The sequence below is a fragment of the Agelaius phoeniceus genome, chromosome 30, assembly GCF_051311805.1.
Source record: "Agelaius phoeniceus isolate bAgePho1 chromosome 30, bAgePho1.hap1, whole genome shotgun sequence".
Lineage (NCBI taxonomy): Eukaryota > Metazoa > Chordata > Aves > Passeriformes > Icteridae > Agelaius > Agelaius phoeniceus.
In genome coordinates this window covers 6,234,720-6,248,989 of record NC_135294.1, presented here as the reverse complement: position 1 = coordinate 6,248,989, position 14,270 = coordinate 6,234,720, and the positions used below count along the sequence as shown (strand labels likewise).

Here is a 14,270-nt window from a genome sequence, read left to right as displayed (position 1 = left end):
GGCGGGGGCTGTCCCACCCCCAGCTGCTTTTCTCACCACATTCCTTGTGCTTCCTTGGGAATATTCCCCTTGTGCAGCAGGGAAGGGCCACCAAATCCAGTCCCTGATTCCCCACAGGGATTGTCTGAAGGGACAGGCAAAGTCCAAATTATTTTGGTTGTCACCGGGTGATGGGCTCAGCTCAGCTGAGGGAAACTTCGGATCCAGCTGGAATTCGGCCTTCGTGGTTTTAGGAGGGCTTTTGGTTTGAGTTTGGCACAAAAGGGAACACACAGGGCTGGTATCACTTTGGGGAAACTGGAATTTTCAGGGCTGGCAGTCATGGGGGAGCCTGAGCTTCCTCCAGAGGGTTAAACTCAAGGTCTGCTCGTTTCAAATGAGCTTTACAACAGCACTGCCATGTCCTGAGCATGACCATGCCCAGCCCTGGTGCTGCCAGGCCAGCAGCACCTGGCAAAGCACTGACTCTTTTAAGGGGAGTTAAAAAAACCCCAAATCAGCCCAAAAGGAGAGAAGAGCCCCGAGAACTTCCCAGCTACCTGGAATGTGTTGCCTGGAGGTCAGGTGGGCTTTGTTTTCCCCAGTCTTCGCTCTGCCAGGCTCTGGATTCAAATATTGATGTTGAAAGCCTTCAGCAGCGCAGGGAGGAGCTGCCACAGCAGCAAATCTGCTGGAGGGAGTGGTTTTGGTGTGCTTCAGCCAAAAGCTGCAGGCAGTGCTTTGAAAGGAAGCACTGCATGCAGGGGAGGTGTCAGTGTCCCACTCCTGGGGTTCATGGCCAGGTCTCCCTGCCAGTGAGCTCTGCCTGCCTGCACCTTCTGTGCTGCCCAGGTAACCCTTGGCTCTGCTGAAGAGAGCATAGAAAAGGATTTTTCACTGACTCACAGGCACTTGGGTACCCGGGGGAGTGGGAGCTTTTCGGGGGCAGATTCTCCTGTAGGAAACCCTTTGTGCTTGTTTTGGTTTGTGGTGGAGGTTCCAGAGCACAGACTTGCAGGGAGGAAAAAGAGCATTTAAACACATGGTAGAGCTCCATATGGGCTTTACCTTTTTGCCGTGAGCTTTGAAACACATCCTGCCTTGTTTCAATGAAATGGCAGCAGCCTTGGCAAAGGGAAGGTCCTGGGAGCACGGGGAGGTGATGCTGTGTCACACCAGCCCCTGCCACCTCTCCTGTCCTCTCCTGCTGGCTCTGGGGCTGGAGGAGCTTTTTGCTGGTGTTGGGGGTGCAGGGTGGCCTCTCCCTGGCCAGGAGGCTTTTCCTCCTGAACTTGCACCTGGGCTCTCCCCTGCCCTTTGTGTAAATCCTAATCTTATCTTATCTGCAGCTCTGTAAAGGCCTGGCCTCTCCCGGCCTTCTGTGCACTGGGGGTGATCCCTGTGGGAAGGTGAAATGTGGCATAAATTTCACTTCCAGCTTCCCATTGGAGCCCAGCCTGCAGAGGATGGCTTGTGCTGAGTGTACCTGCCCCGTGCTCAACGGGCTTTATCTCTTTTGTTTTATCTCTTTCTCCAGGACTTCTCAGCTCCTGAGGAGCTGGATTTGCTCTGGAGGGCTGTAAAAATGCCTGAATTGTGTGGTGGGACACGGGGCTGATAAGGAGTGATCTCTGAGAGAGCTTTAGGCAGCAGCAGAGTTTATCTTCTCCTCTCTGACACTCCTGATGGCAGAATCAAAGCATTCCTGAACCCTCTGATGATCATCTGTGCCATTAAGTGCAGTTTTAATTGCTGGGGAGAAGCAAGAAGGGCTGGGAAATTCCTTCTGGTTTGTCTTGGAGCAGCCCCTGGTGACACAAAGCCTCCCTTTCTTCAGGAGAAGCAGCAGTGAGGGGTCCTGCCTGTGAATGAATTGGGAGTTGCCTGTTTGGGAATTGTTATTTCAGCTCTGCTGTGTCAGCTCTCAGCCGTGCATGGGTCCAGGGCAAGCTTTGCTGTCCTGCTGCCGTTCCCAGGGCAGGAGAACACAGCAGCCCATGCCAGAGATGCTGCTGAGGGCCAGGGCCCCTTGGCCTGGCAGCGTCCCTGGCTGACTTTCATTAATTGGCTCTGCCAATTAATGGGAGGTGTCCTGCTGCCTTCCCAGGGCAGGAGCTGCCAGACTCGGCCTCGCCCGTCTCCATCTCTGATTTTCTTGGAGAATGGAACTGGTCTGCAAGGACAGAAAAAGGCAGATTCTCTTCTCTTTGTTCCTGTGTGCTAGGGGAAAAAAAACCTCATTGTTCTATGAAAGCAAACACAAAATGCCTCCAAAAACCCCAGCCCAGCGCTCCCAAGCCTTTAACCTTTAACCAGTACCTGTCTTCCCTCTGCCCCGAGCTGCTCTGTGGAAAGGGGAATTGCAGGTGTTTTCCAGAGCAAGACAGTGAGTGTTCAAACCAGTCTTCTCCTTCAGTCTTCAAGTGAGAAATAATTCATGATGCTGCCTTAATATTTACTCTCATAAACAAATCTTAACTCTGATTTGCAGGCACTGCCTTCCGTGCCATATTCATTTAATTCATGCTTCAAGGGATCCCAGTGCCCAAATTGTCTTTTTTATGTAACTTTTCAGGAGATACCTCCATTGCTTTGAAAGTTTTAATGTTTCTTTCACCTCAAGGAATCAGAATTTTCCAGCAAATGGGCAATTAACAGCTATTAAGAGGTTCTAAAATATTAGTATTCATATATTAGTACAGTCCTGAATTGCCCTCAGCAGAAGAGTCTTTCTCAAGTTCAGTTATTATTGCAATTACAGTAGACAGGAGCTGCTGGCATTTCCTGAGCAGCATCTGGAAGGGAGACTTGAGGAAAAACCCAAGTTCTGCTGCTTTTTTTCCAATCCAAACCTGTATTTGAGTGTCCCTGAGCTGCCTTTCCACCTTGGGGTTCAGCTGAACCCACCATTAACTTGCTTTTGAATAACACCAGAGTGAGTGGGTTCTGCTGCTGGGATGGATGCAGAAAATTCCACTTTTTGTGGCTTTCAAGAGGCCATTTTTGCAGGTTCTGTCCTGTACTTTCACCTGTACCTGACCTGGTTTCACCTGCAGGTGTTGGCAGCTGCATTCTCTGTTTAAAGCTCAGGAACCACAGGCTGCAAAACTTGGATTTTCTGTGTGTCCTTCATAAGTTTGGGTAAATTTTCTGTGTGTCCTTCATAAGTTTGGGTGTTATTGTATAATTGGGTAAAAAAGTCCACATTGCAGGCTTCAAGTGATCAGTTATTGGGTTAAAAGTAAAAATAATTTGAGTGTCATTTCTTAATTGAATAGAAAGATAGTTCACCACTTTGTGGCTTGTTAGTAGAATGCTGTAGAACTCAGGACTTGCAATACAGATAAGCAATAATAAATATCTAATTCTGAATGGGAACTGTCATCTCAAGTGCCTTCAATCCCAACCTCAACAGAAGTAAAGAGGCCAAGAACCAAAACATAGTGAGGAACAAACTCAGGACCCTCAGATCATGAGCCTGACTGATTTCCCTCCTAAAATATCCAATTTCTCCCTTCCTGGCAGGAGCCATTGATGGGAAGGACACACTGATGTCCCAGCTGGATTACTGAGCTCCTCAGTGACTCCTGGAGCTGCTGCTGCTGCTGCTGCTGCTGCTGCTGCTGCTGCTGGAATAAGGAGCTGTCCTTTGCTCTTGGCCTGTCCCAGAGGCACCTCCTGGGTGCTGCATGCAGGTCCTGGACGTGCTGGACACCATGGGCATTGGCAAGAACACCACGGCCAAGTCGGTGGAGGCAGGAGGGGGCTCCACGGAGGGCAAATACGAGGATGAGTCCAAGCACCCCAACTTCTTCACCCTGCCTGTGAGTGAGCCCAGCCCTGCAGGGAGTGATGCTCCACTTGGGGGGTATTTCAGAAATACAAACCCTTCATTTCTGTGAGCAGTCAGTGGCAAAACTCTGAATATTTGTGCATAAACACAGCCAGCCCTGCTGTGTGTGTGTGTGTGCTCATGCCCTGTTCCCAGGACATGGAGCTCCCCATGGGCAGAGCACCAGGGAGGGCCAATATGAGATGAGTCCAAATAATGCTGCAATAATGCTCCAGGTGTACAAACCCTTCATTTCCATGAGCAGTCACTGACAGAACTCTGGATGTTGGTGTGTAACACAGGCAGCTCTGTGTGCTCTCTGTCCCTGCTGCTGCAGAAGTGATGCCTTGCCATCCTCCTCATGGCTCCTGACCAAAGGTCAGAGCCAGATGAGTACCCACAGAGAAAACTGACATCTGAGGTGTGATGGCACAGGAAATGTTGATCAGAAAAACTTCACCTCTTTCTGGTTTTGTTGTTTTTTAAGGTTGTGATAAACGGTGGCGCCACGTCCAGCGGTGACCAGGACACGGAGGACACGGAGCTGATGGCCATCTACACCACAGAGAATGGCATAGCAGAGAAGGTACTGGGGCTCCCCTGCTGCCTGGGAGCTCAGTTCTGGTGCTGTGCCCCTGGCTGCCTCCCCTGGCTGGGAGGGTTCCTGTCCCAGAGCTGCTGACTTGCACATTCACATCTCCCCAGGCACTCCTGCCCTCGTGACTCCTGGTCACACACTGTGGGTGCAGCACTTGGGCCATGACTCAGGAAATGGTGGGAGCAGTTCATGCCCTTGGTTGGGATTTCTCCAGCTCTTTTCTCCATTCTCTCATTCCCTAGGTCTGTTCAGTGATGATCCTGCAAGCTGAGATGGTGTGAATCTGAGCTTTGGTTTAAAATAAGGATGAGGATTATGGTAAATCTGAGCTTCTGAAATGTTCAGTCAGACTGGCTTTTTTGTCTCTGAAAAGCCTCAACCTGACCCAAGTTTTTAAAAGGTCTTGATTGAACCTGGAACACAACTGGTTCCAAGCAGGGGCACCATGATGCTCCTTCCTTCAAGGCTGTGGTTTCTGCTGGGACAAGGATGACACCAGGGGATGCAGTTCAAGTTTTCACTCCTGAATTTCAGATTTAAACCATTCCCTGTCAGGGCTGGGTTCCAGGGGAGCCTGGGCCTGGAGCCCTCCCAGCTCAGCCTGCCCAGGTGTCTCACTGCCATCCCCACACTCACATTCCATGGGCAGCTTTTTGTTACCTCTCAGAGTCTTTGATGGCTGATTCTGGAGCGTGCTGGGGCTGGAGTGGAGAGGCACAATCTGATAAAATCCTTCAGCCAGAGGTGTTGGGGTGAATTGTGCAATGAGATAAGCCATCTCCAGACACCACAGTGTTCCTGCTTTTCCCAAGCTGTGCTTCCCTCCTTCCCAGCTGACCCATGCCATCAGAACTGGGGCTGATGGAGAATAACTCACCTAAACGAGACCTTGAGCTGTAGAGGAAGCATTTCTCCTTGAGTTGAAGCTTTGCTGTGGCTCCCAGTGCAGGAACAGGATGGGCAGCCCTGGCACAGGTGCCCAGAGCAGCTCTGGCTGCCCCTGGAGGTGCCCAAGCCCAGCCTGGATGGGGCTTGGAGCACCCTGGGACAGTGGAATTGTTGTTTTCTCCAGAAATCACAAAAAAAGCCCTCAACCCACAACCTAATCCAAAACAAACCCCTCAGTCAGCTAAACCATCACCCTGCTCCTTCCCTCATGGCAACAATACAGTTCTGGCTTCCTTTGCTATTTCAAATTTGTAGGATATTGTTTAGTAATAAATCCCAAATTATCCCATAGGACAGAAGGTGAAAGGTACAGTTCCTAAATGTGTGGGAATTGTTCAGCCCATGAAAGGAATGTGTCCCATGGCACTGGGCCTTGAGGTCCTTGCAGCCCAGCCAGGGGAGGGCCAGGCTGGACACCAGGAGGAATTTTCCTGTGGGAAGGGTGGGCAGGGCTTGGAAGGGGCAGTGATGGAGTCCCCATCCCCGGAGGTGTTAACAAATGTGTGGGTGTGGCAGTGGGAGATGAGGTTTGGGGATGCCCATGGTGGTGCTGCTGGTCAGAGCTGAGGGTCTGAGAGGGCTTTTCCACCCTCAGCCATCCCCATGGCTCAAATTCCTATTCTTTTTTTCATGTGTTTTTTTTGGAGAATTGGGTCAGGAGAGAGTTTGTTTCTTTTTCAGTCCATGCAAAGCTGTCCCTGGTGCTGCAGGAGGGGAGAGCAGTGCTCAGAGTGCTCTCAGGAGTTCTCTCAAATGAGAGTTTCTGTCTTTTGCATTTCTGCTGCAGCACCCTCAGCACGGTGCCCGCTTTCTTTCACCCCCTCACTGTGAATTCTGCCAGCAGGGAGGGGGCTGAGGTGGGAGGGCAGTGCCAGGCTCAGTTTGGTGCTGGCCTTGCAGGTGGCACCGAGTGCAGATGGGCTCAGGCCTGGCCGTGGTTGTGGTGGGGATTTTTGGAGAAGTGGAGACCATTTGGGGCAGTCACGAGTCTGGCAGAGCTCCCAGGCTCCGTGTGAGGCAGCTCCACGTGGGCTCAGAGCGTCCTGGGCTGGATTAGGCCACAGCAGCTGTTGTGTAAGGTAATTTTTTAGCTGCTTGGTCTGAAATTACAACATCTGATACTTCCTCCTGCTTCTCTTGTTGTGCTGGGGCTTTGTGGGTTTGTTCTCAGGAGTTTCCAAACCAGATTCCACTCATTTGTGACAAAGAAATGGCAGAGCTGGCCCTTGTCTTGCTGGGGTGTTGATGTGTGAATGTCTGTGCTCACTTCTCCATTGGCACTGGCAGTGAATTCCTGGGGGAATTGAAATTCCTGGAGGAATTCTGCTTGGCTGATGGAAATTGCTTGGGGATTAATTTGGGTGTAATAAATAATCAGCATTTTTCCTGACTGCATAAATGAAGGGGAAGAAGGGAAATTATAAATTCTTTGGCTAAAAGTGGTTAACCCAGATGGAATTGGGTAAGAGCAAAGCAGGGAAGCAATTATCATAATGAGGATTTATTTTTGCCAGCGATTTTGGTCTCTGGTGCAAGGACAGAGCTCTTCTTCTTAGTTCCAATTCATCCCTATTTTCTTTTTCTGTTTGTTTTTGTGGTTTTGGGGTTTGGTGGGGTTTTTTAACAGCCTTGTCATGATGAATCCATTTTTGGGCACCTTTTGGCTGCCAGATCAGTTCTGTCAGAAATCAGCAATTATAAATAAATAAGCAGGGAGTGTTCAGAAGAGAACATGTTGGCTACAAATTCAGGAGCTGGATGGGAAAGGCTTTGAAATTGTCACAAATCAGAGTTGCTGAAGCAGCCTGGGAGCTGAAATTCCCTTTATTCCGTGCAGCACTAACCTGCAGGTGCCCCTTGTTCCTGCAGAGCTCCCTGGCAGAGACCCTGGACAGCAGTGGCAGTTTGGATGCCCAGAGGACTGACATGATTTACACCATTGAAGATGTTCCTCCCTGGTACCTCTGCATCTTCCTGGGCTTGCAGGTACATCCCCACACAGAGACAGCTTTTCCTTCTGTGCCTTTCAAAGTTCCCTGAAGATTTGCTGTGCAGTTCATTGTGGTGTGTGTTTTATCCTTCCCCACTCTCACCTCTTTGAGGAGGGTGTTGGGAGGTTTCTTCTGAAGCTGATCACACTCAGATCACTGCTCTGAGAATGATTTTGAAGGAGGTGTTAGGAAGTTTTTTCTGAAGCTGATCACACTCAGATCATTGCTCTGAGAATTCCAGTTTTCAGCTCATGCATTTGTGAGAATCACTCAGATATTTATGGAGTTAAAAGCTGCTGTTGGTAAATGAGTGAGCAGAGGCTCAGTGGAGGTCCTCACAAGGGACATTGGGCACCTCTGGAGTTAGAGATGGAGAGAGAGGAGGGTTTAGACATGAAATATTGAATATTAAAGCTGCTGCTGCAGTTGTTTCAGTTCTGAGAGCATCACCCTGCACCTGGCTTGCCCTTGGAGCATGAGCAGGTGCTTCCTCCAGCTCAGCCACTGCTCCAGTCCCATCTCCTTCCCTCTGCAGTGGTAATAACATCTGGCCCACAGGAATGCTGAGAATCTGGTAATCTCTGTGAAGGACCTTGAGATCTCCAAACAAACACATTCCAAAGCATCCTTTTTATTGCTGCCCTTTCCTCAAGGACAGGCAGTTCTGTAGGAATTCTATTTTTACTTGTGTGTGGAGTTTGGTGAAAAAACTTGGGTCCAACTAAAACCTCATCTCCTCCAAAATCCCTAAATTGCCTGGAGTGTGTGTGTGTCCCACTGAGGGTGGGCTGGAAGGATGGTTTGCAGCACTAACCCTGTGCCCCCAGCACTACCTGACGTGTTTCAGCGGCACCATCGCCGTGCCCTTCCTGCTGGCCGACGCCATGTGCGTGGGCTTCGACCAGTGGGCCACCAGCCAGCTCATCGGGACCATCTTCTTCTGTGTGGGCATCACCACCCTGCTGCAGACCACCTTCGGCTGCAGGTGAGCCTGGAAATGGAATCCTGGGGCACAGGGGGCAGGAGGGCACTCAGTCACACACCTTGGGATAAAAGAGGGGCTGCCTGATTGTGGTGGTTTGATGAATTCCTGCTGCAGACCACCTTCGGCTGCAGGTGAGCCTGGAACGGGATTCTGGGGCACAGGGGGCAGGAGAGCAAACAGTCACACACCTTGGGATAAAAGAGCTGATTGTGGTGGTTTGATGAATTCCTGCTGCAGAACACCTTCGGCTGCAGGTGAGCCTGGGAACGGAATCCTGGGGCTCCTGGGGCACAGGGGGCAGGAGGGCAAACACTCAGTGACACACCTTGGGATAAAAGAGGGGCTGCCTGGTTGTGGTGGTTTGATTAATTCCTGCTGCAGACCACCTTGGGCTGCAGGTGAGCCTGGGAATGGAATCCTGGGGCACAGGGGGCAGGAGGGCAAACAGTCACACACCTTGGGATAAAAGAGCTGATTGTGGTGGTTTTATTAATTCCTGCTGCAGACCACCTTCGGCTGCAGGTGAGCCTGGGAACGGGATTCTGGGGCACAGGGGGCAGGAGAGCACTCAGTGACACACCTTGGGATAAAAGAGGGGCTGCCTTGGGAAAGCGGGGCTGCCTGACCCGGGTGGTTTGATGAATTCCTGCTGCAGACCACCTTCGGCTGCAGGTGAGCCTGGGAACAGAACTCTGGGGTTTCCCAGAAGAGGGAAGGCAGGAGAGCAAAAACTCAGTCACACACCTTGGGATAAAAGAGGGGCTGCCTGACTGGGGTGGTTTGATGAATTCCTGCTGCAGACCACCTCAGGCTGCAGGTGAGCCTGGGAACAGAAATTTGGGGTTTCCCAGAACAGAGAAGGCAGGAGAGCAAAAATTCATTCACACACCTTAGGAAAAAGGAGCTGACTGGGGTGGTTTGATTAATTCCTGCTGCAGGTGAGCCTGCATGGGCAGCTGGGGCTCCCTGGGGCACAGGAGGCAGGAGAGCGAACATTCATTCACACACCTTGGGATAAAAGAGGGGCTGCCTTGGGAAAGAGGGGCTGACTGGGGTGTTTTTATTAATTCCTGCTGCAGGTGTGAGCCTGGGAACAGAAATTTGGGGTTTCCCAGAACAGAGAAGGCAGGAGAGCAAACATTCAGTCACACACCTTGGGAAAAAGGAGCTGACTGGGGTGGTTTTATTCATTTCTGCACCTTGGGCTGCAGGTGGGATCTGGGCATGGAAGTTTGGGGGTTCCCAGGATCCAGGAGTGTGTGGGATTTGCAGAGGGGAGACACAAAACTAAGGGCAGCAGTTAGGGTGAGCTTTTAGAAAGCTGTTCCCAAATAAAAAGGTGGATTTGAAGTAACACAAGGCATCCCAGGGGTGAGAAAATCCAGCAGGGAGAGGAAACCCAGCAGAAGGGAGAAGGCAGAAGTGTTTCTGGGAGAGGAGCAATTCACACACCTTGGTAAAGAGGGGCTAACTGTGCTAGTTTTATTCATTTCTTGAATTAAATATTTCATGGTTTTTAGGGAGCTGTGATCAGTCCTGCAGCAAATGCTGTGAAAGGCTTGGCAAGTGAAAAAGGCAGGGAAAATGGTGAGGGAAACTTGTCCCTCTCTGTCAGCTCCCAGTCCCATGAAATAATTTGGGTTTATTTGTTTGCTGCTCTGAGTTATGGGCAGTGATCATTCCTGGAGTTGGGAACACACAGAGGTGTGCAGGGGTGCTCTCACCTCTCCTTAGGAGGGTGGAAGAGCCCAGGAGGCAAATCCTTGTATAAATCTGCTGTTGGCAAGGATAAATATAAATATAAATACTAATATACATTATAAATATAAATGTACCTATAAATATAAATACTAATGTGCATTATAAATATAAATATACATATAAATATAAATACTAATATACATTATAAATATAAATATAGCTATAAATATAAATACCAATATACATTATAAATATAAATATACATATAAATATAAATACTAATATACATTATAAATATAAATATTTTCAAACCCGTGTTCCACTGCACAGCTGTTTAACCTGCTGAGCTAAACTTGGGGAATACCTAAAGCCTGCAGAGTTATTTCTGCATCTTGAATAAAGCCAAAGCAGAAGCAAAGTGCCCATTTAACCCTCAGGTGGTCTCTGAGGTGATTCTGGAGTCACTCAGTTCACTCAGAACAATGTGAGCTGAAATCCTGCCTGCCACCAGAAAATTCCCAACACCCCCCACATTTTGAAGGATTTATTTAAGAGCCAGAATCTTTAGGTGAGAAAGGTGTCTCAGGAAGGCAAACCTGTGGTGGATCAGCTTTTCATCTAAAGCATTTCCAGCTGTTCCAGGTTTTCCAGTGCACCCTTTGGTTGAGTTACCTTTGCTGCACCTTTTCCTTTGGGGAGAAAACCTTCCCTGTATTTTTGTTTGTCCTACTGGACTTGGGCTCACTCCTCTGGCTTGAAGAGTTCCCTCTGATGGCAGAACAACGGAGTGGGAGTTGTTGGAAAAGCAAACTTTATCTCCCCAATGTATTTTCTTTAAGTAAAGACTCCCCAAGTCAATGATCTCATTTCCAGCCTCGCTGGCTCTTTGTGCTGTGACCATAAATCCTCAGGTACCTTGTCTGGAAGTTTGTCATATTTGGGGATTTTTTTCCCCCCTTAATAATCTTGGCTTTTTATCACTTACTAGAGAGGGATTTGGGGCTCATTCAGAGAGAAGGGGCCCAAAATTACAGAATTTTGAAATTCTCTGTTCTTTCTGTGTAATCCCAGCCCTGCCCTCCACCCTGCTGGGATTTTTCCCTTTTCAGTGGCTCCCAACTTGCACTGTACTTACATTTTCATATCCCTGAAGGCCAAATTGTGTTTGGGTCTTAAAATAACCTGTGTTTAGGGAGGAAATTTCCACGCTGGGGTGTTTTATAACTGTGGCACATGTGATGGGGGGTTTATGTAAGGCTGGGAATGGGATACAGCAGCTCAGGCCTCTCAATGAGATTTGCAAGTATTCATTGGCAAGTCTGTCAACTGCAAAGTATTTCAGCAAATAAAGGTTTCAAAAGGTCAAATTCCATGGTTTAAGGGTTCTTAAAGATGGATTTGGCTCGATTACGAGGCGGAGTCGGGGTAGGTTGGGTACCCAGACCAGTTCTAGGAATTCCAGCTATTCCCTGGGTTGTGCAGTGAGCCCCAGACTGGCAGGGGCTCATTAGTGGGTAATTAGTGGCACTGAGACATCAAGCACAGCTTTAATCCACGCCAGGGTGGCAGTTCTGCTGCTGTGCCCTGCACTGGCTCAACTTTCTCACATCTGTGGGACATGGGAACGTAATGAGACATTTCCAGATGCCTTTGCCTGCAGAAAACCTCCTGTTTTCACTTCAATCCGTGCCAGAATGGAGCAGCTGGATGGTTTAGGCATGGAATTGAACTGAAACCCCACTCAGGAGCTTTGGTGCTTCAGCTGGCTGGCAGTGAGTGGCTGCCTTAAAATCTGTAAGTCAGCCCCAGCCTGCAGCTGTCACCTGGGAAGGAGACAGATCTTGGTTGACTGATTTTCAACAATTCCTTTAAAAATGTAAAAAAAATGAAAATCCCCAGTATTGTGAGCCTTTTGGGAGCTACCTGTGTCACATGGAAGTGGAGCAGGACCAGGTGCTGAGATGAGATTTTCCCTCCCTGTGCTGGTGTTTCATGGGATGCACAACAGCCCGAGCTGGCAGCTCTGACCTCAGCCCTGGAGAATGTGTTTGCAGTGTGTGTTTACCAAGCCTCTGAGGGGGCTGTGTAGGTGGCATGGAGCAGTAGCAGCTTGTTCCAGGTATTGCAGCCCTGCATGGGCACCAGCTCTGCTTACTGAGCCTGGCAGGATGGGCTGAATCATCCTGAGCCACCAGCCCTGACTTCCTGGAGCTGGGATTCCTGCATGGGGCAGCTCCCAGGGTGAGTTCTGGCCAGCCAGCCGTGCTTGGGTGCCTCATGGAGTGCATGAAGTTGGAGTTTCTAATGTAGTTTAGAGCATTTGGTGGCTTTGGAGTTGCCCATGGCCCAAACTGCTCCTGTGAACTTCCCAACTCCCATTAATAACGAGTTTGATCTTTCCTGTGCTCACTGTTCACCATTTCCCCCCACATTTCTCCTCCTGTGAGCATTTTCTCATCTTTACCTGAGCCTGAGCAGTTCTTTTTCCTGCCCTCATTCCCTGTGTCACACCTTGGGATTTCCTGTTCAAGGGCTTTCCTGGCAATGCATTAATGTCAGCATTTGTAAATAGTTGAGAGTGCATCTGCAGTTTAGTAATGCTGGGATATTTGTTACACAAGGTACAGTGAGGTCAGTAAATTCACACTTGGTGCAGGTAGATCCTCTTCACATCTCCCAAATCTTTTGGGAAGTATAAACATCAATGCTAAGAATGTCATCTTGAAATTCTTGTGGTGTTTGTATTTATTGGTGGCAAGCACTGGGAACATCTAATCTGCTCCCATCATCAGCCCAGCAGTTATTGACACATGCACTCCAGAATGAGTGTGCTCAGAGTCATGCAGAGGGGAGGGATGGAGCCTGCAGAGAGCTGGGAGGGTAAAGGTGCAACTCCAGAGAGCTGGGAGGGTAAAGGTGCAACTCCAGAGAGATGGGAGAGTAAAAACTGCACCTTCAGAGAGCTGGGATGGTGAAAACTGCACCTTCAGAGAGCTGGGAGGGTGAAAACTGCATCTCCAGAGAGATGGGAGGGTGAAAACTGTAAAACTGCACCTTCAGAGAGCTGGGATGGTGAAAACTGCACCTCCTGAGAGATGGGAGGGTAAAAACTGCACCTTCAGAGAGCTGGGATGGTGAAAACTGCACCTCCTGAGAGATGGGAGGGTAAAAACTGCACCTTCTGAGAGCTGGGAGGGTGAAAACTGCACCTCCTGAGAGATGGGAGGGTAAAAACTGCACCTCCTGAGTGCTGCTCCTGTGCTAGGATGGTAAAAACTGCACCTTCAGCACTCTGCTCCCCCAGCTCAGGTCCCCCTGTGTCCCTGTGCTGCTGTCACCCCCTGCCACCAGTGCCTGGCCCCTGGAGTCTCCTGGTTGGTAACTGCAGGCAGGTGCTGTCAGCTCTTTGCCTTGTGAAGTCTTTGTGTTTCTGTGACTGGGCTGTTTCTGGTGAGAAGTTCTCTTATTCCCAGTTTTATAACTCAGGAAAGGGTGGTTTGAGTGCCAGCCCACAGAGTGTCACCATCTCTCCTCTCCCTCCCCACCAGGTTACCCCTGTTCCAAGCCAGTGCTTTTGCGTTCTTAGCACCTGCCAGAGCAATTCTCTCTCTGGAGAAGTGGAAGTGCAATACCACAGGTAATTGTTGTTTATCCTTGCTCAGCTTTAAGTGACAAATGGCCCAGCTCAGGTGGAGTGCAGCTGCCAGAGCCTCTGATGTGAAAACTGGGGCTGAAGAGCAGGGAATATGCAAAGCCTCTCTTTTTACAGTGTTAAAATATCTGCCACAGAAGATTCCCGAAAATGTCCTTGTGGAGTTCTGTTTCTGGGAATTTTTAAAGTACAAAAACATTGACAAAGGAGCTGTAACTGTGGCATAGAGTAATCCTTGTGTTCATTTGCATTCTGCAAATGTTCCTTCCCGGAATGTTCCAAATGTTTGGAAGCAGCGAGTCCAAGTGAGCCCTTTGAAGTGGTGAGTGAGAGGCACTTTGAGCAATGTACAGCATCACCTCCAGAGCAGGGTTTTCCCCTGCTGAGGTCATACCTGACAGGTTTTGACAAGACTGGGATGTTCTTTTTCACTCTGTTCTCTGCTGCTGTCGTCATCCTGGAAGGTTTGGGCTTCAGAGGGAACAGGTTCTGGTTGGGATGGGAGCTTTTGCTTCAGCTTGGACTGGAAATGACTCTGTGTTCACTGGGGGTGGTTATTCAGTCCCAGGGCTGTGGGCAGTGGG

At 49.5% G+C, this 14,270-nt stretch overlaps 1 protein-coding gene across 1 annotated transcript in view; it reads left to right on the top strand.

Annotated features, from left to right (window-relative positions):
• Positions 1 to 14,270, top strand: part of SLC23A2 (solute carrier family 23 member 2) — a 53,954-nt gene that overhangs the window by 19,944 nt on the left and 19,740 nt on the right. Inside the window, exons 2-6 of the mRNA XM_054650798.2 lie at positions 3,505 to 3,803; positions 4,299 to 4,397; positions 7,227 to 7,343; positions 8,176 to 8,333; positions 13,583 to 13,671. Coding sequence (XP_054506773.1) covers positions 3,669 to 3,803; positions 4,299 to 4,397; positions 7,227 to 7,343; positions 8,176 to 8,333; positions 13,583 to 13,671 — 598 coding nt within the window. The 5' untranslated portion in view covers positions 3,505 to 3,668. The remainder of the gene's footprint in view (positions 1 to 3,504; positions 3,804 to 4,298; positions 4,398 to 7,226; positions 7,344 to 8,175; positions 8,334 to 13,582; positions 13,672 to 14,270) is intronic.